General features: G+C 47.1%; 1 protein-coding gene across 2 annotated transcripts in view; it reads right to left on the bottom strand.

Annotated features, from left to right (window-relative positions):
* SKAP1 (src kinase associated phosphoprotein 1) overlaps positions 1-26,015 on the bottom strand; it is a 2,196,308-nt gene that overhangs the window by 1,580,515 nt on the left and 589,778 nt on the right. For both annotated transcript variants that reach the window (XM_069634617.1, XM_069634618.1), the window contains exon 3: positions 8,780-8,805. In XM_069634617.1, coding sequence (XP_069490718.1) covers positions 8,780-8,805 — 26 coding nt within the window. The remainder of the gene's footprint in view (positions 1-8,779; positions 8,806-26,015) is intronic.

The following is a 26,015-nucleotide window of genomic DNA, read 5'->3' as shown; positions in this document are numbered from 1 at the left end:
AAAGATACATTGCAACCTAGTCCCGCCAGATCAACGTCAAGACACACTGCAGAGATGTAAGAGTTCCTAAGTGAAGGAGGAACAGACATTCTTTTCCTTCCCAAAACATAGATGACTCAAAACTTCAAGGTAATCACACACAAATCCCTAGCCAACGATTTCAAATTGAAACAAGTGTGAGACAGGCATGGTATCAAGAGAGACACACTTGAGACATTCAAAGGTAACAGTTTCAAACCCTTTATTTAATAATGTTCCAGGGTTTGTGTAATGCCCGACTAGCTCTAACTCTAAAGGGATTGTTCCCTCAACTGATGCTTCTAAGGGCCGTCATTGTCTGAAAGTCCAAAACCAAAATCCATCTGTGTCCATACCCATGCTTGTCCTCACTCCTAAACCAAATGTGATGGGGAATTTTCCTAAAGGAAAAATGATGTTTAAAAGGAAATTTAAAGCACATCTGGTATCAGGTAGTCTTACCAATAGGTGTAGTTCTGCCAGTTCAAAAGTAGTTCAACTCAAAAGGGTTGCCCTTGGAACCTTCCACGTAGGGCCTTGCCGCGGGTCAATAGAGTGGATGGATACCTTCCTTAAGACCATGTCTGTCTTATTGGAGCTTTTCTCTCACCTAGTTTTCTACAATAAAATCCTTTACTGTCCTCTGTGGATCGGGGTTAATGAGGCCTGGATCAGGCATGATGGAACCAACACAACCCATAAAAGCTTGTGCGACTCCTTCTTCCTCACTTATCCCATCGCGGATACTGCGGCTCACCTTCGGACACTCTCCCTGTAGTTCCCAAGGACACCCTGCTCAGGTGATCCTCCATCGCTTGTCCGCCCCAGGGTTGGGATCCAAGAGCGATGGCCCTCCCCAGGCCACCAGCGCAACGGATGCCCGGGTACTACTTGTGAACGCCCTCAGGTTTCTCACAGAAGCCAGGAAAGAGGAGGAGGTTTTGCCATTGCAGACAAAGATCAGCTAAAGATAACAGCCTCACCACTAAACATTCCAAACTTTGAATCACTCCTTCTGCACTTCGCTTTAGACCACTTTAAGGGTGCAGAAGTCAGACTCAGAGACACAAGGGTGGTATGGTTTTGGATAAATACTTTCATTAAAGAAAAAAAGGGTTGTAAACATCTTTCTCTGTCCCTAAAATTAACAGGGGTTTCCCTGCTTCTAAAGAAACTAGTGAACATTTCATGAAGTCAGAAACTAAAAATAGTCAGTCCCTGTCATGCCGAAAGAAACCCTACTTTTGCCCCCAACATGAATATACTGCAATAACCATGCAAGGGATGTCTTTTACTTCAAATAAACAATGTTCACAGTAAACAGAAAAGTCTCCTGGTAATAAAGTGATGCAAAATAATGCTCAAAATTGGCAAGTTCCAAAAGGTAGGGTAATGCACCTTTTGCCTCGGTTTATTATTCTTCCAAGACACTCGGTAACATACAAAGAATTGTCTCTTGTATTCTCAGTCCTTCAACACCCCTAACTTGGCATACTCCTCTACCAAGTATAGGTTTCACTTGATCTATTCCATTCTTTGTTCCCCTGGTTTCCAATCTTCTAGGTGGGAGTGAGTCCCTGACTCGCAATGGTGATCCTTATAAAAATGTCTCTTCCACTGCGTCCCAGACCCTCCTGGCTTTATACTTGGGTTCTGATAAGGGTGCCGGTCCCAGACTTGTACAGGTTTGTTGCCCCCACTCCATGCTAAGTATGCAACTCCAGGGTCCCTGACCTGCTGGTTCTTATTTGCTTATGTGGGTGTAGGTCCCAGACTTGCATAGGATGGTTGCCCCCTGGTTCACTCTCCTGCCAAGTATGAAACACTTGCAGTCTCTTTTGGGCCCCAGACCCTCTTCTTCCAACTATTATATTCACTCTCAAGCTTCCCCGGACCATCAACACGTTCTGGTAAAACGGCATACCCGTTATCTCTCTTCTGACCGGTACCGGCATTTCCCTCATCTCTTGTGCTGCTCTACGAGGCTCTGGAAGCGCCCTGGTGAATGCCGGGGTCTGCAGTGGTGCAGCAGGTTTCTCTCTTTCTTCGGGTGCACTTCCTGCCTTGCAAGCAGCTCACTGGTGGCGGGGTCGCCTGGAGGTAGTATCGGCAACAACCCTGTCAGTCTTTCCTGCTCGGACCATCATTGAGCTTTCCTTCCTCTTACTTCAGGTCTTCCCGTTCGGCTTCTCTCTGCCCACCCGGTGCAGGCGCCCCACTATTCCTTCGCAGGATTGTTTTCCCAGAGCGTCACAGCTGAGCACCTTTTGAACTCCCGTGCCGGCCAGCTGTGTTCATTCAGGAACTTGATTTTCAGAAAAAGACTAAGCCGCTCACTTTGCTTCCTCTGGGTGACCTTCCTTGTCTCAGTACTGGTTTTCGCCTGTGAGGCAGGACACTCAGGATTCTCTAACAGGTGAAGTTTTTCCAAGTATATTAGAGTCAGTAACCTTGCAACAGAGTATATTTGTTCTACCGACAAAGTAGGAGGAAGGATTTGGTATCTGAGAGGGGACTGGGTGTATCAAGGCAGAATAATATTGCGTTCCCCGAGAACAATCATCCCCAATTCCATAGGGGGCTTCCCCTCCGCATGCAATCCTCCCTCAGTGCACCACCCCAGGGGGATTATTGCACTATGGACACACCTCCCTGGCCCCATGGCAAAGGTCTCCCCCTAGGGAAAAAGGTACGATAGCGTCAGATTCGTCACACCACCAAACCAACCTGTTATTCCTACTTTTACAGACCACCGACGCCTCCTTTCACAAACACACTTGTGAACACCATCACCAACATCGCCATAAAATATAACCACCTGATCATTCCAGGAGATTTCAACATCTGGTTTGAAGATTAAAACACCAGCTCACCTAAAATACGATATCAACTAGCAATTATGCATCTACAGCAATTGGTCAAGGGAGCAACATACATCAGGGCACACCCTAGATGCAATCTTTTGCAAAAGAAACCTGGGCACAACTGCACCCCCAATGCAGATCCTCTGGTGTGACCATCTCGTAATATCCTTTGTGATTCACCCACCAAAGCGAATACTAACTACCCTTCCAAAAAACTCCTCCAATTCAGAAAAGAAACTGGAAATCCATAAACCTTGCAGAACTAAACAGATTCTAATCCAAAGAACCATTAATCACTGTCTTGAACTCATCCAACATCGAAGAAAGAACTGAAACAATCCAAAAATGGATCACAAAAACACTAGACATCGCCGGAAATAACATTCACCCCTTCACTAAATAAATAAATGGTGGGATGGTTCACACCCCACCTACGAGCACTGAAGAAAACTAACAGGAAACTGGTAAACCAATGGAGGAAAAACTATGATCAACAGAAGACTGATACGACTACAATCCAAAATACTCAAAGCAAAACAAATATATTACAATGAACGTATCACAAAGGCAAGCAACACCCAGAAAGGGATATGCTAAGAAACCCAAAAGCATGCAACAACACAACCACACCCTCGCAAAAACTATGCGATAAGACCACTTTAAAAACAAAATCACAAATATCCAGCAAGTTATCAACAGCATGCCCCAAAATACCAACACCTCCCCAAGCCAACCAATGCTGAAACCAACTACAAGACTAAACTACCCACCAATTTCCACAGAAAAATTCACCAGCCTAGTCAACAATGCAACAGAGCCAGCTGGCCAGCAGATCCATGACCCCCAGACATGTTCAAGACCATCCTGACCCAAAAAGCACCTGTAAGATACTACCACAACCTCTTCAGCCATTCACTAGCAAGAGGAAATGTGCCTCCAGCCTTCAAATAGGCATATATCAAGCCACTGAAAGACCCATCGGGAAACACGGAAAACCTTACCAACTACCAACCAATTTCCAACATCCCGTATCCAGCAAAACATCTAGAAAGCTATGTTTACGAACAAATCCTGCAACATGTAGAAAACAATCGGATACTTGACCAGGTACAAGTCGGCTTCAGGCCCATGAGAGGACCAGAAACATTGTTGTCTATGGAATAATCTAAAAAATAACGCAGACTCCATCACATTGACACTAATACTACTAGATCTATCAGCAGCCTCCAACACAGTGCACCACGAAACACTCATCAAAAGACTTGAAGAAATAGGTATCGGCAACATGGTGTTACTATGGGTAAAATCCTTCCTAGCAGAAAGGACAGAAACATGGCTAAACCCCTTCCACTCAGCACCTAGCAAAACAACCTTCAGAGTTCCACAAGCTCATCACTCTCCACTGTTCTTCAACATCTACATTACCCCTTTCATCAATCTCATCAGAAGACATGGTCTCACTTACTACAACTACACAGGTGACGCACATCTACAAAATCAACACTAGAGGAGAACAAGACCCAACCCTTATCAACGGCCTCACAGAAATAAATCATTGAATGAGTGCCAATAGCCTTAAACTCAACCCAGACAAAAACAGAAATCGTGATCATGCCCAACGACCCGTCAAACCAACACCACATTCCATGGTCTACCGAAACAGCAAATGGACAGGAACCTTTCAAAGTGGTTAAAAACCTCAGAATATTAACAGACAATGAATTAGCACTTGAACCACAAGTCAACGCTGTAGTAAAGTAGGGATTCTTTCACCTATACACAATCAAGCAGATACTACCTTTCTTCACCGTCCCAAATATAACTGTCATGTCAAGAATAGACAATGCCAACAGCATCCATCTCAGAATGCTGGACTACTTTACCAAAAAAACAGTGAATTCTGAGCGCAGCAGCAAGACTACTCCACAGAATCCCTAAGAAAACATATCACACCAGTACTGAGATCGGCTGCCAATCAAAATAATTATCTTTAAAACACTCTGCATAACCCTCAGAGCAATCCACGGCCTAGGTGCAGAATTCATACAGGAAAAAATATGTCCATCTACAACCCAAACCAAATACCAAGGTCCAGCAACAACATTCACCTTGAACCAAAACAATACCCAAAGCGGAAACTTGGATCACCCTTTTCCTGCATCTCGGCAAAACTTTGGAATTCACTCCCAAAGGAAATAACCACAGATGACCACCTACAATTCCGAAAATTGCTAAAAACATGGCTCTTTAGCTCACCGAGCTAAACAGGAAACACTGTCGAAGAGAAACAGTCAACAAGAAAAACACCCAAAACAAGCAAAGCCTAATGAGCCAAAACCTGGATACCCGAACTAAAGAAAGCATTTTAAGACCACCACCATAGAAGAATATGAACACTGCCAGATCAACATAACCATCGCATATAAGGGCACAGACCACTAACATCACTAACTAACCCTACTAAAAACATTCCGATAACCTGCCTAACCAACCATCAAACACCAAACAAATCACACATATGTCTCTACTGCAGCAGAAATTTAAAACCACCACAAAACGCACCCACTAAGCAACATCCAACTAAAACCAACACACCATACAAAATGTAACCAATTACACATACATCATCCCACACACTCATACAACAAATATGACCTAACCCGTACCAACAAAAACAAATCCTACACATAGTGGCTAGTTTTTCCAGACAAGCAAATAACAGCACACAAATCACAGCTCTTTAGTGTTTTCCCTCTCTATCCCCTAACTAAAGCCCTTCCACCCCTCCTTCCTTTTCAGATCCGCCAGAGTGCCTGGAGGCCATGTAAATGGCAGTGGTGCATGATATAAATCACAATAACAATTTTGAGCAAAGCAAGGAGCTACTTCAGCTGGGCGAGGCTAATCGTTTGCATTATTCCCAATAGACACACTTCTACAATAAAGCAGAGACAAGGAGATGGGCACAAGCAGCCTTTCACCACTGGAACAATTCGAAAACAGCAGACCGGTAGCCAAGAGAGTGACAGTTACATAGAGCTCTCAAAATGGAAAATGAAAACACAAAGCAAGGCAACAGTCTGAAGTGGAAGAGTGACCTTAGGATAAACCTAGAAAACAAAATGGAAATCTGGCAATAATCTAGGAGCACAGTCAGGCCGCATTATACACCTTGTTAAAAGAATGTCATTACAAAATATGCCATAGGTGGTAGCTCACATTCCATAACCACACAAAATATTTCCAAACATTACACCATATTGTGGGTGAGGCTGTGGGATAGAGAGGCTCTCGTCCACATGTGGCGGAGTTGTGCAAAGACAACATCCTTCTGAAAAGAAATTGTGGTGAATATTAGGGACATCAAGAAATCCCACTCCAACGATTGGTGTTCCTTTTGGTAGCACGGATTAGCAGAATATAAAAGAATGGACACTGAGGAATTCTACCATCCGCACAGTGGGTGTGCTCTCGTGGGCTTTTTTGTAATTTGTAAATAAAATTGAATGATGGCAGATTAACCTCCAAAAAATATGTGGGGCTAATCGGCACACATTTTCCTATGCTCACTGCATGACATGCGCATAGACCTGTGTACTCTGGGTAGACACAGCCTAAAGCCACAGTCCCCCTGTCATATTTAGTGGGGATCTGACAGATGGAGTACACAATGAATCTCCAGAAGGGGGAGGGCCAAACCTTTCCCCCGCTATGGCCAGCCTAATTTACTAACAAAGGCTCCATGGATTTGCCCAGTCTGTCCGTTTAGCCCTGTAGCTGGTGGCAGCATTCACATTCTAATCAGGGTTTAATTCAAACAGGCCCACATGGGGCCTGGCTGTAGAGGCCAACAAAGGAGACAGGAAACCCCAACACCCTTTCAAATGCACTGTGTCAACCTGAAGCCATTCCCCACCATCAATATCGATTGACAGTGAAATATCATGTCTGGGGTGGCATGTTTACAGTACTCATCCCCGCAGGGGGACCCCATTCAGAAGGGACGAGTATGTGGTTTGACGCAGCTTAAAAAAAAACAGGAACCACAGAGAGCTCCATTAACGAGAGGGTCCCTTTGACCCACAACAGACAGATAGATGGGTGGGACTTAGTATTACATGTTTTCAGCCCTTTACTTTTTCTGTTGCAAAGCACTCTGGTTATGACATCAAGCATACAGGAGATTGTTGATGGGGAGCCAGGATTGGTTCATTAAGGTAGGCTTGGCCTACGCCAATCCCTGTGGTCCAATTGGATTTAAAAGATGTGGAGTCCATTTTTGGCAGATCTTAAGTCTTCACCAAAAGCAGAAGGAAGCACTCATCATTGGACCCTGCCGAAGGTACAGTCTGCCTTATATTTTCCACCAGTGAAGGAAGGCCAGAACCTCCGAGAGGGAAGCAAGATCTCTCCCCTAAACATTCCCCAGGGAACAGAGGGAGATACTGAATCCAGAGGGCCCACCAACAGCTCCTCAACCTGTACCCAGCCAGCACACAGCGTGCCCTGCTAGGCTCTGCAGAAAGCTTCCTAGGCGGGAAGTGCCAGAGAGTCTCTGAACCAAACCCAGGATAAGGGAGCTGCCTGCAACACTCTCCTCAGCTTTGGGTCCTCTGCCTTAAAGGACGACACAAGCACGGTTCAGAAGCTAGGAGGAGTGCATCAACAAGCATCTACTGACGTCCGCCGTAAAGGACATTTTCGAGCCAGTCGTGCCCCTCAAGCTGTAACCGACCGCACCACTGACTTAAGTCGCAGTCGCTAAAGCCGCTAAAGACACCTCGACTAGTGCTTCAGACCGCCGACAAGCATCGGGACGATTCCTGACCTTGAGCCACCATGTAAGCCAGCCTGCAGACATCCATCCAGCTTTGCTCCCTGAACTACCTTCCACCAGATACCCGCAGCTGTCTCCTGCCTTGAACTCATCACACCATGAAACCCTCTCGACCCTGTCAAGCACTAAGAACTCCTACAGCACAAGGTACATTGTGGTTCTATCCTCCTGGTCCTTCTCCGACGGCCCCTAGTGACATTTTACAACCCATTGCTCCCTTTGTGTTGAAACTAAATATGCTTGAACTGTTGCAATTATTTACTATACCAACTACCTTCCTGTCAGTATCCAGAGTGCATCCCATATCCTTCTTTGAAACGATTTGGCCTCTGCTTTCCCTTACAGAGTGGGGTATATTTCGTAGTGTGCTCAAACCGTCTGTTGTCATAATAATAAAGTAGATATTTGTATACTACCTTCACTGGACAGTCCCTTTTATCATTGGGTAATAATTGTATTTTTAATGTGTTGCAACTAACCAACGGTCCACGACCTTTCGGAGATAAGCCTGCCATTCCACCCACGTTACCAAAATTGGACAAGGTTTATAATTTTCTTGTGTTTACAATCTGTTCGGATCCCTTCTGGTGTACTAGAGGTGTGGGGCTGATTGATGGTTTAGAAACTTGATATTCATCCCTGGACCACTGGTGCCCCGGAAGTTGATTTGTCACAGACAATCCACCCAACACACAAGAAAGCTAGATGCAAAGTCAGTTCTGCACTGCCCAAACCATCACCTTATTCCACTTCCTTCAAACCAGTTGACATCATCCCCTCACGAATCATCAGGCCAGACACCACAGCCCACACGAAGTAAATCCTGTGATCTTTCTGAAGGTTATCGTTCTGCTACTTTTGATATTAACTATCAATTATATTGTGCAGATTGCAAGGATTTCTTTCCCGACACAATTGTAAAGTGCTGCACCATCTTTCTGGGCCCGGTCCACGCTATAGAAAACGACCACTAAAATAGGTATTTGAACATTCAAAATAAGTGCATTAAAGACATTCAACCACATTGGTGCGATGGCTTTAAAAAGGACACGTTACTCACCTCGTGGAAGAAATTCCGAGGAATACCTGAAAAATAAGAAAATTGAAGAGTTTAATGATGTACAGTACACAGAACGATGAATAAATACAGACAGCAGATAAGCACGGCTGATTTAGTCTGCTCTTTTTCTCCCTGCTTTAGAACCAGGGATCAAAACAGCTTGGAGCCAGTTCCCTCCTGCTTGAAGCCGAGGGAGCTGGGTAACTTCACACTAACAGCGACCAGGAGCGTCTTTGGACTTCGCAGGATAATTGTGTCGTAAGCATACTTTAATTCATGTGTTCAAGCGCAACCAAAAAGTGATACCTATGTGATATTAAACATGTGTTTGAAGGTGTGTATAAACGGACATTAGGATAAATCTAGAAAACTAAGCATAACGGGCCATATACAATCGTCAAAAGGGGTTAGTTTGCATCCTGTGGAAGCTAGATTTGTGGCATCCTATCGACTGGCGCCCCTTTCTCCGGAGGTAGACCATCCTCACTGGGTGATGCCCAATACCCAGTATTCAATCTCGGCCAGAGGTTCTTTCTAGCCCCCGATTTGCTTTTGCCATGGCCTGATCCAATCATTACTTCATAGTCAAAAGAAAAGTTAGACGCAGTGTTAGTCCAGTTTTAAAATCACACAAGTTGCAAATTTGTATACCTTTTATTGGACTAAATAAAAAATCTATTCAGAAATGGAAAAAGCATTAGCTGAGGAAGGCCCACAGGCATTTGCATCAGATGTTGGGGTGAAATTATTTGCAAAGGAAAGCCACAGCGCAGGTCATTATGAAAACGAAAAAAAGGAACATTTCATTGGCTGGAGGAACAGAATGAATGGAATGTGGACCTGGAATTGCATTCTTGACTAACATTCCATAAAGACACACAACAGGCTTCTTTGATTTTAGAAGATTCTAATACACATTCAGATCACATCCTCCAAAACCCCCTTTAGTAGAAAAATAGCTTTCAAGGGTGTCTCTTCCACATAGTATTTTTTGTATATGTAGCAAATGTACAGTGTTTGGTCGGTGAAAATCACTTGCAGGGAAACCAAAAACGTCAAGGCTCTAGCCATGCCCAACGTACTGCTCCTTTTTCATGGGTAATGAGCTGAACTATCCCCAGCGGGGCATTTTCAAGGTATGTAAATGCGAACGGTTGAGGATCCTATTATCTTTACATTTAAAAAAGCGCTAAACATGTACACTAACTGGATGGGGGCTGCTCTCATAAGAGTTTGCGGAGATGGCATGTTTGGTGGGGGGCGCGAGTGGGGAGGTTTAAGGCTTACATGGATCTGGAATCATTTTTCTGGTTACAAATCTAATCCAAAATAGTTCTTTTATAAATGCAGGTTGTGGTCAGAGGGGTGGTCGCTTCATGCGAGCAGAAACGTATTGCATGTTTGGTGATGTTGCTTAGGAAAGCGCCTAGAAGAAATCTGACCAAAAGCCCAGTCTAAACAGGACTGATGAAGGGGGCTGCTGTATACGGAGGGCCTTCAGCCACTGGTCTGTTCTCGGCTGGAATGTCCTTGGAGCTGTGGGAATTCGCCAGCCCCCACCCCTTGGATTAGCACCCCACCATACAGGGAAAAATTAATCCTGTGCGAGTCCAAAGAACGTCTAGCATTTATTGAAAAGAATTCTCACATACTGCAAATTCTTTAAAGGACGCTTCAAAATGTGCACCCACCGCTAGCGATTCGCGAGCTATAATCATGGCCGTAATTTGGTTGGGGGGGGGCAAGGGTGTTGGACCACCCCCCATTCCCCAAACTTTTATGACATACTATTTAGTCCCCCTCATTTGGCAGGGGCCCCTTTCCTTTAGACGTCATGTCCGCCTCAACATTTCCAGTAAAGTTACTCCGCTGAGGGTAATGGCTCTTTTCAGTGAGAAAGGGTGTTCTGTGGCTATGTGGAGACCTGGGGAGGCTAGTGGCTATGTATGCCTGGCTAGTATCGGGCCATTTGAAAATGTTACCCCTGCATTAGAGGCTGCCTGCATGCATTTCCTTTTATAGCAATATATGATGTAGCAAGTCGGAGGAAAAGCACGTTGCAGAAGCATCACTTGATAGACGTTTTGTTAAAGGCCTCTGGGGCAAGAAAGTCCTTGTTGCAAAGGCGCTACAAGTTACTGAAAATGCACTATGCTTTGCATCAAACAAGGCACTCTCTTCCGAAGGTCTCTATGCCAGAGTGAGGGGCATTACGCCGAACGCAGAGCCATGACAAATCAGAGGCCCTGTGCCAGGTGGCGGGCACAGATCCAGCACATGGACCCATTCAATGCATTTCTTCATTAAAACCCTACACGAAGGAAATGATTAACACAGGTACCAGGAGCTGACACCGATGAATTAGAAAACAGGCACCGATGCATAATGAACTGCATAATATTTATGTCCCTGTCCCACTCGCAACCAAATCAGATGCGGTTGAAAATCGTAGCAGAAAAGCAGGAGTGTACTTTTAATCAATTGGAAAGCAGCCAGCTGTGGCCGGAGCTCAACTGGTCTGCCCAATTTCATGATCACATAGACCCCCCCTCCAAGAGACCCGAAACACGAAACGTTGCAACTAGGAGATGCCCGCATATACACTGGAAAGCAGCACATTCCACACGCCATCCTAGAATGTTTTTGGGCTGCTATTGGGTCAGTTTGTGAGGCACTTCTCTGTGCTTTCTGAATAGGATATGCTGTTGGCCATACAATGTTTACTCCAAAAGGGAGTCATTGTCCAGTCCTCAGAAGCACAAAAAGCTGCAAGCCCGGGGCTAAACATCTATTTTTAAGCTCTGTGGGATTTTGCCATTTTTGGCAGTGGGAGTAGTGGATGAAATGTAGATGTCGCCCACCCCACCTTCTATGCCTGCCAAAAAGTAATGCAATAACTTAAGCATCCGATTATGATGCTGGCTTTAATGTGTAGGAGTTTTATGGAATCCCCCAACTTTTAGGTAAATGCTGGTAGATTCCATGGGGTCCATTTTAAATGCCTCCCACGATGCATACATAGCAGGAGGCATGAATATTCGCCGCTTCGTAATGCAAACATTAAACATAAACCTGGGTCTGGCTAGATTTGGGCCACATATTTTCACATGCACTTCATACAGCAAACAACGAAAATTACACAGTGCACGAGGGGCTGCAGTGCATGAAAGCGCACAGGTTTTACAAATTAGACCCTCATTTTCTTTCACCTTTTTCTTCATTAGATTCCCCAGGAAACCCCTTCAATGAGTTTAAAAAGGGGGATAACCTATTGCAAAGTTTTCAGAGGAGGGTGAAGTCAAATTTTAGGCACGGCATCATCTCACTGTGACAAATGCGAAAAAGGTAGATTGGTTCGCCGCTAGAAGACATTTCTGATTAACACCACAGCATGGTGTTCGGACAGAATACATGTTAATTAGCAACATGTAACTTTCAGTATCATTTTTTTTGTCAACTTGGTTTTTATTAGCATTTCTAACAACAACAATGAATCAATCATCTGAACAAAACTCCCCATACCCCTACCCCCCATCCCCTGTACTTGATCCAGGAGTCGCACCCCCCCCAATTGCTGTCTCTGAAAAGTTCCAAACGTCGGAACAAGTACTGAGGTCCCATACGCCTAATCGAGGGTTCTTTGATGCCAATCCTCTCTTTGTCCGTCTTATATATCTGATTCCTCCTGCAAGTCTATAATTCCCAATAGTGTCATAGACTTCAGGCACCATGCTCTGCGTGCTCCCTCTTTTAAATATGCTTTTAATTAAAACCAGTCCGTCCTGAATTTCATACTCTCTCCTTGTATTGAGTAAGTGAGCCACTCCATAGCCAAAACCGACCACATTTTGGTTACCCACTCGTGTTTTTGTGGTGGGTCCTTAGACTTCCATTGGCACGCCAACACCAGGGCCGCCGACATCATCCTGATGATATAAACCTTTCGGCGGGACCTGGTGGGAATCTCCCCCAAAACTCCTCCCAAGCACATCATGTCCAGCCCTCTATTCCTACTCCCAACATTCCCCAAGGTGTGCACCACTGCCTGCCTTATTTGACCCCAAAACGACTCCATTTTTGGGCAGTCCCACCATATGTGAGCCCATGTACCAGTTCCTCCACACGTCCTCCAGCATTCCTGGGATGAAAGTGGATAGATCTTTAACCTAATCAGAGTTAGGTGCCATTGGACCAGAAGCTTTAACCAGATCTCGCGGATCTGGATCGATCTGGTTAACTTCGGAATTTGAGCCCACAGTTGTTGCCACTCCTGATCTTCAATGGTTGCCCCTGTATCTTCCTGCCATTTCTTCATGTAAATCCCAGGTGGGGGATTTTCACCCTATTTAATATGCCTGTAAATGGACCCCATTAATCCCCTGTTCCCCGAATGCGAGTTCAAATATTTCTCAAAGGGCGTTAGCGCTCGAGTGCCTGCCTGACGCATCTCAGGGTGAGAGAGCCAGTGCCGCAATTGTAGGTACCCATATCTATGACGCTCATCTAGATTAAAGTCCCCCTTGCACTTTTGAAAGTCCTTAACTGACCCCTCATGATACATATCTCGTAGCATCCGACAGCCTGCCATGCATCAAAGCTCTTGTTCTTGCAGCCTGGAGTAAATTGCAGATTCTCAAATATAGGGGTGTATGGGGAAGGGAACATGGTAAAGTGGGAACCTGTCACTGCGGAGTCCCATGTTTCTCCCACTACTCAGGTGATATTACTAGCATACATTTGAGGAGATCTATCTGCCCTTGGCTTCCAAAGCATTCCCTCCAGATGCCCTACTACTACCGCTCTATCCATTTGCCTCCACAGCTTGTTCCGATCGTCCCTCTGCCAATCTCTGATGATTCTAATCTGGGCAGCTAGATAGTACGCTCTAAAGTCTGGCTCACTCAATCCCCCCGGGAGCTAAGGGCCCTCATAAGAGAAGCTGCCACCCTTGGTTTTCTCCCTTTCCAAATGAATCAGCTCGTAACCCTGTGCAAAGCTCTGAAAAAGCTACATGGGATAGCGAGTGGGAGGGATGCGAAATGATATAACACCAGGGGTAGAATCGCCATCTTTAGTACATTAATGCGACCTAGCCAGGAAATACTCAGGGGACCCCAGTCGACTAATTTTGATTTGATTTTCCCAACCAAGGGCAGGTAATTGGCCCTAAAAAGTTCTCCCACTGTTCTTGTAAAGTGCACTCCTAAATATTTAATGTGTTTGTCCGCCCAACTAAAATCATAAGTATTTTTAATATATCACTTGGTGGAAGGCGACAGCCCCAAGCTCAGTATTTCTGACTTACTAGAATTCATTTTCAGCCCTGCAACTTGTCCAAAAAGGTCCAGTTCCTCACAGAGCGCCTGAAGAAACACCCTCGGGTTGGTCAACGTAAAAAACAAATGGTCTGAAAAGGCGGCCACTTTATGCTCATGCCCTCCAAATGGTAGGCCGTTTATATGTACTGCAGCCCTAACTGCTGTCAGAAAATGCTTCAAATGGAGGGCATATAGCAGCGGGGAGAGTGGGCATCCCTGTTTTGTACCTCGGTGAAACGCCACAGGACCTGAGATTCAACCTTAATCGGCAGTCTAAGGTTTGGATTTTGATAACTGGCCATCACCGGGCCCACAAATCCAGGGCCAAACCCCATCCTAAGCATCACGGCCCAGAGAAAGCCCCACTCTACCCGATCAACGCCTTTTCGGCGTCGCTAGCCAGGAGTAGGGCCAGAACCCTCCCTCCTGTGTGTCTTTTCCATCAGGTGAGCTATTCTCCTCACGTTGTCCGCCGTCTGGCGCCCCTAATAAAACCCGCCTGGTCAGCCTGGACAAGTGTGGGCATGATGTTGTCCAATCTAGATGCCAAGACCTTTGTGTGTAGCTTAGCATCAACATTTATTAAGGTGATTGGTTGATACGCCCCACACCTCTCCGGGTCCTTACCCTTCTTGTGTAAAAGAATCACCTTTGCTTCCTCCATAGACCGTGGCAACACCCCCATTACCCCTATGTGATTGAATAGTCTAGTAAGATGGGGGATTCAAGTTTCTTTATGTAACTTATAGAATTTGGCTAGGAAACCGTCCGGGCCAGGGGCTTTATTGGCAGCCAGGGTAGATATCGCCTTTCTAACTTCGTCCGAAGTTATTTCCCCCTCCAACCATTCCCTCTGTTCATTCGTTATAGGGCTAAACTTGACCCTCTCCAGGTATCCCTCGTATGCGCTAACATCTGGGTCACTGGAGGAATATCAGTCTGTGTAGAACTCCCTCTCAATGTCACTGTTGGAGCTGTAAATCTGAGCCTCCTCTCCTTTAATTTTCAAGATCGTTTTCTCCCCATCTTCCCTCCGGAGCATCCTGGCTAACAGGCAATTTGTTTTATTCGCCTTAACATAATATTTCGGTCGCAAGTTGAGCAGACTCCATTCCGCATCCCTAGAGTGGATGAGATTCAGCTGGGCCTTAAGTATACGGGCCTCTCTTTCAATGGCCCTCGTTTGTTTCTCGGCCATCCTAGCCATTGCCTCCTTAAGCCTACTTCCCAGCCGCTCCTCCTCCAGTCGCATTTCCCATTCCCGCCTTGCTTTAATCACTATCATCTTCCCCCTTATCGTGGCTTTGAGGGCGTCCCACCATATCTGTGGCGTGGTGTCCTCCCAGCTATTATGAGTGACAAACTCTTCAAGCTCTAGTTCCAAATCCTTAATCCGGATTAGGGCCCTTAAAGAGAGTCGCAGGATACCTCCACTTCCACAGACCCGGTGCCCCGCTTGGTCTAGTGATCGCCAATAGTATAGGAGCGTGGTCAGAGACCGCGATAGGACATAGTGTGATGTCTTTTATATTTCCTAAGAGAGAACTAGACACCGAGGCGTAGTCTATACGTGAATGGGTTGTGTGTGCATGCGAGTAAAACGTATATCCTGGAACATCTCCCTGAGTTTCCCTCCATGCGTCGACCAGCGCCAAATCTCTCATTTTTGCTTTTAAGTCGCCCGAGGGCCCCCCCCCCTGCAAGCCCCAAAGCACCTTACTCCTATCCCTGTGGGGCTCCCAGGCCATACTGAAGTCCCCTGTTAATATGATACGGCCTGTAATAAGGCAGGAAGGCAGTGTGGATGAACAGAAATAATCTTTTATTCAGGAAAAAAATAAATAAAAATCAAGATCTTAGTACTCTTCTGCTCTCTCCTTTGTAAGGGTGAACCAGCCGGTTCCTTAAATCAGTCCCCGTACACCCAGAGCGTCTCTGGTGTGGCTCTCTCCCCTTCGGTTCGGTGAATCTGTAAGAGATCGGAAACACACACAGTCCATCATCAGTTTTTCGTTTAAATAGGGGCTGGATGGGTTTCAGCCAATCAGGAAGGGCCTTTGTCCAGTCTATAAATATTCCCCCAAGCCCCGCCCCCTTTTCCTCCCAACGAAGGTTGCCATGATGACTTTCCCGCCAAGTTGGCTGAAGCGCAAGTGCCTGCCGTCTCCGGCCCCCCTTTTGGATCAGTGCGGGGGCAGCTACACGGGAGTGAAGGCAAGTTCTTCACTAGTATGTATGGAAGGGGAGAGGGTACATGAACGTCTGTTTCATGTATTTCACTCCATTCAGTGTTTGCTTCTGTTTTTCTGCGACAGCTTTCCAGTGCATTATTGTTGCTGAACGGACGCCAGAAATGCTGTTGCTTTCTGAGGCGTTCGAATTTTTCCTGTCCGAGTTCCCCTCCGCCTCTTTACTGCTTTCCCCTTCTTGCGGTTGAAACCATGTCGGAAGAACATCCTCCTCGCGGTAATCTATTTCTGTGTTTGTTGTGGCCGGGGTCTCCGTTTCCATCCGTTTTGCTGTGGGGTCCTCAGAGTTCCCCTCCATGGGTGTCGGTGTTTCAACCTTTTATCCAATTCACACGGCCCTTTGCGAAATTGCTCAGTTTAGTGAGGGTTTTCATTATGAATGTGTCCTGGCCCATGTTGGGTGCGTATATTGTTGCAACAGTGTAAATCTCTACCCTGCCCTCCAGCATCACTGCCAAATACCTACCCTGGGAGTCCCGCTGTGTGGCCTTTACCGTCAAGACTACTCCGTCTCGCACAGCAATGACCCCCCCCCCCCTTTTTAGTGGTCTGGGTGGCCTGTAGGAGCTGAGAGTATCCCCATATTCTAATTCTATCGGAATCTTGGGTCTGAATATGAGTTTCCTGCAACGTAACTACCTGGAGCTTCTCCTTCCGCACAAACATCTCCACTTTCTGTCTTTTATGTGGAGAGTTCAACCCATTAACATTCAGAGACAGTAGCTTCAGCGGCCCCATTTCCGATGGTAATACCAAATTGGACAAGCATCCTCCTTTCCTCTCAAACTGGGCCTCAGGTGATTGCTGATGTCGGGACCCCATTATACGAGTTGGAGTGTTGCTCGGCACTTACGGCCTCCTGGATCAATAACACACCCCCGCACCCCCCTCCCCCGCCCCTCTATGGATCTCCCTACCCCCTTCTACCCCCTGCCCCCCCTTCCAGGCGAATCCGGCTGGCACAAGGCCCCCCTCGTAAAGCATAGACGAGAGCCGGACCCTTCGAAGTAACCCAGAACCTCCCCACGCAGGATCTCCCAATCCCATTCCAAGACACCTGCCCCCCATCCCTGCTGCCCCTAGCAAACCTAATGTACCACCTGAAGTAAAACACACACCAACTTTGGCAAGCGCCCTCCCCAGGCTCATCCTACGACCTCTTGAACTTTCCGGTGGCTCCAAGAGCAATGGTGGGTCCCCTAACCCCTTTCCGGGGGGGGCCCTCGTCCGCCATAATAGCATTATTCCTGGGTACAGTTCCCTGAGCCTTCTTTCTCGCTCTCTTAGGCCCGACTGTAGACCATTCCCATGGTTTCCGCCCACTCGGGAGAGTGTCCCCTGCCGCCAGGGGTCCTCCTCCAGACCCAGTAGGGCCAATCCTTGGCCGCAAGTAGTGATCTTATGAAGAGAGCCCTGCCAGGTGAAGTTCAGACCGAAAGTGTGTGACCATCTGTAGCGAATTTGCTGCGAGCGTAAGAAGGACAATACCGGGCCCATTCGCAACCCTTTTAATTAGAGTTATCTGGGCTAAAATTTGATACAAAAAAATGTCATGGCCATTGTAGGTAATGTGAGCGGCTTTCCTAGCATTAATCATAACCTTCTCCTTCGTAGCATAGTTGTGGAAGGCCACTAAAACATCTCTGGGCCTCGCCCAGGTTCCAGTCTGCGCGGGCCCACCCTGTGGATTCTGGCAAATTGCATCTCGGATTCGGATTCAGAGTCGAGGTGGTCTGCAAAAATTGACTTGAGTGTCTTGGATAAGTCCCGATCCGGAATGTCTTCAGGCAGGGATTTGACTCCGATATTCGCTCTCCTTGATCTATTCTCCAAATCTTCAGCCTGCAACTCGAGGTTCTGTGTTGCAGCGGCCAACGTTTCCAGGAGGTTGTCGACTTTCCTTGCGTCCTCTGTCAGCACCTGAATGGCCCGCTCATTAGTATCAACTCTCTCCTCCATTTTGTTGATGTCCCTTTTAATTTCTCTGAGACCTTCCACAAAGTCTTCTCACAGCTTACCCATCTGCTTCTGCCCTGCAGCTGTGATCTTGTCGACCAGCTATCCCTTAAATTGTGAGAGCATTGCCTGCAAGACTGGCCTGTCTTGTTCCGCCTGGTGGATGGGCGCGAGCTGTCCGTCAGACCAGTCCCCGGCTACTTGGTCCTCTGTTGTCTCAGGTTTTTTTGCCCATATCCTCATGAGGGGACCGTCCATCCCCTTCTTGGAACTTTGCGGGGTGGCCGGCATGTCCTTGCCTCTATTCCTTGACATATTCAACTGTGTCCCTTCTGCTGGGGTGACTGTAGAGATGTCGAGCAGGGGGAGGGGATCTTCCATGGCTGGGGGCCCGCAGGGGACCGAAGGCGATTGGGTAGCGTCTCACAGATTAAAAGTATGCAGCCCCACCAACGGACCCCCCTCTACCTCGGGATCCAATAATTCCGGTAAAAGGTTGGTTCGCAGGCCCGGTAGCGCCATTCCCACTGCGCACCACACCCCTCACTGGGGGCGCCCGGTCTCCTCCCCTCCTAGTAGCCACTGAGCCCCAATAGCTGCTGTTCTTTGTGTGGCACACTGAGGAGTGGAGCTCGTCCAGGGGGGCTCCCAGGGGAGAAGAGGAAAAAGCTGTGGGCCTCCTCCAGAAGTCAAAATTCAAGTGCCCAGTCCTCACTAAGGTACACTAGGGCGAGGGAGCCCCCTCCGGCCCTCCCAGGTGACGGATCTGAGCCGGGTAGCTGTGTCTTTGCTGAGCTGGGGAGGGGGGGCGCGTGAGACGGTAACTAAATGCTCCCACCGTCCCCTGTCCCCCTCTGGATTAACGGCGCTCCTCACGCCTCACCACTCCTCTTGGGGCTGATGCATCGAGAGACCCCAGTGCGGGCAGAGAGGAGCAGGCCCGGGCCCCAGCACCACCTCCGTATCCCCCCCACGGCGGCCCCCGTACCTGGGACGCCGGTCCTCGCTGCAGCCGCCTGAGGCAGGGAGGACCCCCGCTCCGCTCCTCCCCACCAGCTCGCCGCAAGTGATCGCTGCGGGGCACTGAACCCCGCCGTCCGGGGACCGCCGGAAGGCACCCGCAGCAGAGTCCCCGCCCGTTGCAACTGCTGAGCCCTTGGGCCAACGCCGGATCGAACGGACGGTCCCCGCTGCCACAGCTCGGGGGGGCCCGCTCCGCTCGTGACTTCGTGGTCCCGCTCTGCTCCGGGGGTATATTCTACCCGCTGCAGGTGCCGGGGAGGGCTGGTGCCGCAACAGAGGTGATTGCAAAACTTAGCAGGTCGGGAGCCCGGGACTCACAGTCCTTCCAGTGGCGCGGCCATCTTGGAATCCCCAGTATCATTTCTTGATGTTTGAAAGAGGAGGCGGGGTCTTATATCTTCATGCCCAACTGGATGACGGACAACAACTACAGGCGCTGCAAAACCGAGATCAAGTACACTAACAAAACTCCTTAAAACCAACACTAAAACCTGCCAGGGCAGAAAAGAAAGCGGGGTATTGCTCAACTCTGACCCTGCACTTACTTCTCACATTCATACCAGAACGTCATGATGCACCCATAACCCTTACAAAATAAAATAAGTTACCCCAAAACAGATGTTCCATCAAACTTTTTTCTCCAACAACATAACTGCTCAACATGACGTCTTCGCCAAAAAATACTGACAAAATCCAAGAAGAATGGCATGGTTTATATCACCTAACAAGTGGCAGGAGCCCGAGAGCAGAGCGGGATGGGAAAATAGGCAGAGAGAAAACTACCAACAAAATTTGAAATAAAGGGGAAGTAAGTTCTGAAATAATCAAGGCACACGAGGACTCGTGTAAGGAAAGCAGACTTGCTGCACGCATGAGTCGCCACCTGGAAGAGGGAGATGAGCCGTCAAGCTGCTGTGCTGAGAGGCTGATGGAGCAGTCTCTGACTCATAAGTACCTGGCTGCCAGGCACACAGGCCAATGATTGAAGAACCTCCTAAGAGTGGCACTGGGAAGCCTGAAACTTACCTAGAGCTGGGGAGGGTGCAGATGGGTTTCAGAAAGCACCTGGAGTCTGTCAGGACTGCTAGGGATCATGGAAGTTGCCTAGAGCCTGAAAGTGCGGTGGAGAAGTTTTAGGATGCGCCTACAGCTCAAGAGCCGCACTGTGAACCCTGAAATACACCTAGAGCTAGAGAGGGACACTGCACGGTTTTAGGAAACTCCTAGAGTCTAAGATGGGTGGCCGAGAATCATGAGTCTAAGAGCGGTGCTGATAAGCAAAAAAGATGCCTGGAGCCTGAGGCAGGTGATAAGAAGTGCCTAGAGCTTGGGGGAGGTGGTGAAACGTTGTAGAAAGTGCCTAGAGCCTGAGGCAGGTGATAAGAAGTGCCTAGAGCTTGGGGGAGGTGGTGAAACGTTGTAGAAAGTGCCTAGAGCCCGAGGCAGGTGATAAGAAGTGCCTAGAGCCTGGGGGAGGTGGTGAAACGTTGTAGAAAGTGCCTGGAGCCTGAGGCAGGTGATAAGAAGTGCCTAGAGCCTGGGGGAGGTGGTGAAACGTTGTAGAAAGTGCCTAGAGCCCGAGGGAGGCGGTGAGGATCATTTAAGACACAGGGCCTAAGAGAAGGGCTGAGAAACCTGAAAGAATGTGAGCCTGGGATGGACTGAACATAGTGAAAGATTTTTAAAGACATTGAAAAACCAACCAGAGACTGCCAATATCGAGAGCATAGTAAAGAGGAGAAGCAAAAGACCCAGAGACTAAGCGATCCCAAAAGAGCCAGGAGAAACCCAACTATATGTGAAAAACATTGCCTTACAAAATACTATAGAACGAGAGTTGAAGACAATGTTGCCCTTGTGTTCTTAATATCACAAATTCGTAGTTAAAAATAAAAAAAAGAATTTTCCATCCTAAAATTCTGCTTGCCATTCCCAGAGTATGCCCTCACATTGCAATTATCTACAAGTGACATGACCAACTTCCCTAATGTGTCGACTTCAGCAGATTTAGAAACCTGCACGCAGGCACCTAATACTGTTAAGCAGAGAAGATCCTGTTGCTCTATGTTGTCTGCTACCCGCACAGAGCACATCAGAAACCACCATGCAATGAAAAGCATTGGACTAGGATACCAACAATCCAAACTGGCCATGTAGCATCCCAATTGCCACCGCCCTCAATCTCGGCACAGTTCCCTCTTTGTTCCGCAGTTCTGGGTGGCCTGTTAAACTTTGCAACTCACCGCAATACTCCATTCGCTCCACTTGGATATCTTGTCTCCAGTAAAGCCCTAAAACCAGACTGTTCCCCACACTTACCACCCGGTGAAGGGACAGGGACCCATAGGAATACGTGGATGTCCATCCCCTACAATCACCTTTACTGAAGGACATTTGGATTATGTTAGGGGTTATGGTAGGTCACCCATTCTTGTATGTTTCTGTTCCACTGAGACAATAAACAATCAAGTGTTCTATGCAGCAATCATGAAGCAGTGCCAGGAGTCATGACACTGAACTTCATCACGCATGCCATTGCTCATACCATCTGACAAAGAACACACATCTTTCCATCACCAATACATATGCTGAAACCCCAACGCTGTGCATTCGTTAACACATTCCAGACAATTCTAACCCTCAATACCCTCTTGGGGGCTTACTATGAGGCATGTGTTAAATTTAAAACAAAGTGGGGCATCCCGGTATTGTCCCAGGCTGCACTTTTAAAGAAGGGTTCCTCAGCACATGGGCCTTGCAAGGGACCCTTCAGAAATAAAGGACATGCATATAAAAGTAGGATAGTCCCACCTTCCACAACGCCACCTAGGGGCCATCGCTGGCATTGTGGGTATGCAAATTAGCCATATGCCAGGCTTTTTCATATAATATATATGATACATGGTTTATAGCGATTGCATTGAAAACAAAGGGTCGACACAGCAAAGCATCGAAAACAAAGCATCTAATGCCAAAGCATCGACAGTCTATCTTTAACATGGAAAAGTGCCTTTCCATCTAAACCAGTCCATTGAAAATATAAATGGATTGGTTTCAATGGAAATGCACTTTTACATGTAAAAGAAAGCATTTCAATGCATTTTTTGTAACGTTAAAATGTTACATGGAGCTGTCCAGTGCTGAAATTTCTGCACTGGCCAGCTCGTTGTAACATTTTTTTTTTTTTGTATATTGGGGGGTCCACCAGGAAAAAACTCCCCACCCTAACCCTAACGTAACCCTTAATCTAACCCTAGCCCCAACCCTAACCCTAATCTAACCCCTACATTTTCGATGGATCCACTGAATTTTATTCAACGAAATGGCCATTCTATGGAATGGTATTTCGATGGAAAAAATGTGATGGTTTGGTGTTAGATGGTTTGGTTGTCGATGCAATGAATGGATACCATGATACATTACTCACCGGAATCGTATTTCTGATGCTTGTATCTGCTTAGATTCATTCACATGCTATGCATAGGCTGATATCTAGTGGAAGCTGCAGAGTATTACTGTTGTTTTCAAAACTCGAAAAGGGACGTCGACAGGACGTGCCAGTAATACTATCCTAGTGTGACGTCCACTGTACCCATGGTCCTTCAGGCGTCACGGTCCCTCAGATTGTTTTGTTTCTGACATGAGGTTGCATGAAGGGTAGCGCGAGAACAGGTGTATTAAGGCAGATATGCATCAGATAAAGCCCAATGATGCTCAGAAAAAAAATCTATGCACCTTCTACTCCAAGGGGAGGAAGGGTGGGCGCATGTGAATCTAAGCAGATACAAGCATCAGAAATATGACTACGGTGAGTAATGTATCCCTTCTGAGGCTTGTGGAATCTGCTTAGATCACATGCTATGCATAGATTAGCGAGCAGTGTTAAGAGAAGGCAGTGGGTCCAGCGGTGAATAGATGTTTTAGAGCTGCTTGTCCCACTCAAATATCTGCTTTAGAGTGTGTGTCAATGCAATAGTGTTGAGTGAAAGTGTGTACTGTGCTCCATATAGCTGGCATCCAGCGGGACATTTGCGATAAAGGCTGAGTCGCTCCTGTACCCCTTGTGGAGTGAGCTCTCTGTGTGAAAGGCAGTGTTTTGCTTGATAAAGAGTAGCAGAGCTGTATGCATCCGACTAGCCATCTAAAGATGGCATTCTTGGAGATGCGGTCTCATTCTCTGCCTGATGCTACGGAGACAAACATTTGGTCTGTTTTCCTGAGCGGTCTGGTCATGTTTACATAGTAAAGGACCGCCCTCCTTATTACATCCCACGTTTGAGTGCCCACTTCCATATTTTTTGTGCTAGCTTGGACAAATTTGGAGAATGTGTGCCCCCCTGCGTGTTGATGTAGAACATTGCAGTGGTGCTGTCTTGAGAACTTGTACCGACTGATTTGTCAGGTGTGCTTCAAAGGCTTGGAGCTATTTGAATATTGCTAGAAGTTCCAGCAAGTTGATATGGTTCTGTGCTGTGATGTAAGTCCACAGACCATGTGCTGTGAGATGAAGGTGATGGGCCCCTCACTCGGAGAGTGATGCATCTGTTGTAACTCCCGCCTGCACCGCCGGGTCGTGGAAGGGTTTTCCCTTCAACAGGTTCTCCTTTGTCCACCAGCATAAGGGTTGGACTAGTGTTGGTGAAACGACACAGATTGTCCCACTGACCACTTGCCTGTGACTACTGTTTCGCCAATCACTTCTTTATCGGGCGCATGCGTAATCGTGGGTGTGGGACCAGGTAAATGCAAGATGCCATTATGCTGTGCAAACGCATAGCTTTGCGTACACTTATCTGGTGACCGGCTTGATACTGAGGTATTTGCAGCAGTATGTTTTGGATTCTTTCCTTTGATGGAAAGACTAGCCCTTCCTCTGTTTTTATGACAGCTCCCAAGAACTGTTTTGTCTTGTTTGGTAGGAGGCTTGATATTTTTTCTTGTTTATCAAGAAGCCCAATTGAAAAAGATTCATTTTTCTTTGTGTATTTTGCTTGCAAATTTGGGTCGTTTCCCTCATGATCAGCCAGTCAGTCGTCCAGTACACTGGCATTGCTTCCCTGCGCAGGTGCGCTGCCACCACCGCCAGTACCTTGATGAATACCCTTGGAGCCAAAACTATGCCGAAGGCTAGCACCTTGAATTGGTAGTGCTGGTTTGCTATCTTGAAACGCGAACATTTTATGTGCGCTGGAAACATTGAAATATGAAAATAGGCATCTTTCATATCCAAGGTGGCCATGTAGTCCCCTTGCTTTAGCAATGGGATTACTTCGTGTAGCGTTGTCATGTAGAATTTTTGTGGCTTAACATAGGTACTTGCAGGGTGCAGATCTAATACAGGGCGCATTGTCAGATCTTTTTTGGGCACAAGTATGTACGTTGAATAGATACCCTTGTTTACCTGGTTCACCGGGACGATTTCAATGGCATCCTTTAACAGCAGCGCTGCAACCTCTTCCGGGAGTATGCGCTGTTCCTCCCTTATGGTGGCTCTCTGTCGCGGGGGGTGGAAGGCGGGTCACTGCGGTAGTTCAATGCAATAACCATCCGCTATGTTAGAAAGCAACCTCTTGTCACAGGTGATTCCCTCCCATGCGTGGGTGAAGTGTGTTATCCATCCTCCTATGGAGTGACAGGGGAGGGGGCCTGAAACGGGTGGTCATTGCTTTGGGGGTGTGGACCCACCCCTGGAAGAGGAGGATCTGCCCCAGCTGCGAGATCTTCGCTGGCCCCTCTGAAAACCTTGAGACGAGTGTCCTTGATTGGAACCTAAGGATGAAACCTGACCTTGGTTGTATCCAGATCCCCTCTGCGAATTATGGCCCCTGAAACAACGAAAATTATTTCCGCCCCTTTGACCAGAGGACTTGTTGCTGAGTTGACCCAGAGACTTTAGAGTGTCATACTCTTCCTTTGCACTCTTTAATGTATCCTCTACTGCTTTGCCAAAAAGCATGTTAGGCTCTACCGGCATACTGAGGAGGGTGGCCTGGATCTCTAATATGAATCCTGAGTGGCGCAGCCATGCATGGCGCTTTCTAATTGTGCACTCTGCTATAATTCTGCCTGCATTGTCAGCTGCATTAAATATTTTTTTTAGATCCAGTTAGATGCAGCTTTCCCCTCTGCTACTGCAAGGGACAATTGAGATTTTATTGGTTCTGGTGCTGAGACCTTTAAGGTGGCTATTCCCTCCCACTTGTGGCAGCTGTAACTCGCCAGCAGAGTGGTGTTGTTGGCAATTCCTGTTTGAAAAGCTGCAGTGGTGGCCACTTTCCTTCCGAAAGTGCAGAGAGTCTTACTCTCTTTATCAGGGGGTGCTTCCGATGAAGCGAGTGGTGTTCCCGCCCTTTTCCTTGTTGTGGTAACTGCCAGTGAATCTGGTTTTAATTGACCCCTTATGTAGAGGGGGTCTGATTGGGCTGGGAGGAAACCTATTCTCAATTCTGTGGTTTACTGCCTACATGAGGTTGGGGGTTTCTAGAGAGGGTTGAATCCTTCTTTGTACAGATTTTAATAATGGGATGAATTGGGTTACTGCTTTTTTGTCGCCCAATATATCCTCGACAAAGTCTTTGTCGACCTCTGTTTCCTGTGTTTGAATTTGAAAATGCTCTGCTGCCTTTAGCAGCACGTCATTAAATTGAAGTTTGATTGTCCATTGATGGTTCTACATGATCTGGAGAAAGT

This window comes from Ambystoma mexicanum, chromosome 13 (genome assembly GCF_040938575.1).
Source record: "Ambystoma mexicanum isolate Mex_15411 chromosome 13, UKY_AmexF1_1, whole genome shotgun sequence".
NCBI classification, from domain to species: Eukaryota; Metazoa; Chordata; class Amphibia; order Caudata; family Ambystomatidae; genus Ambystoma; species Ambystoma mexicanum.
Note: the sequence above shows the minus strand (reverse complement) of the source record. Positions and strands in the feature narration are given on the sequence as shown.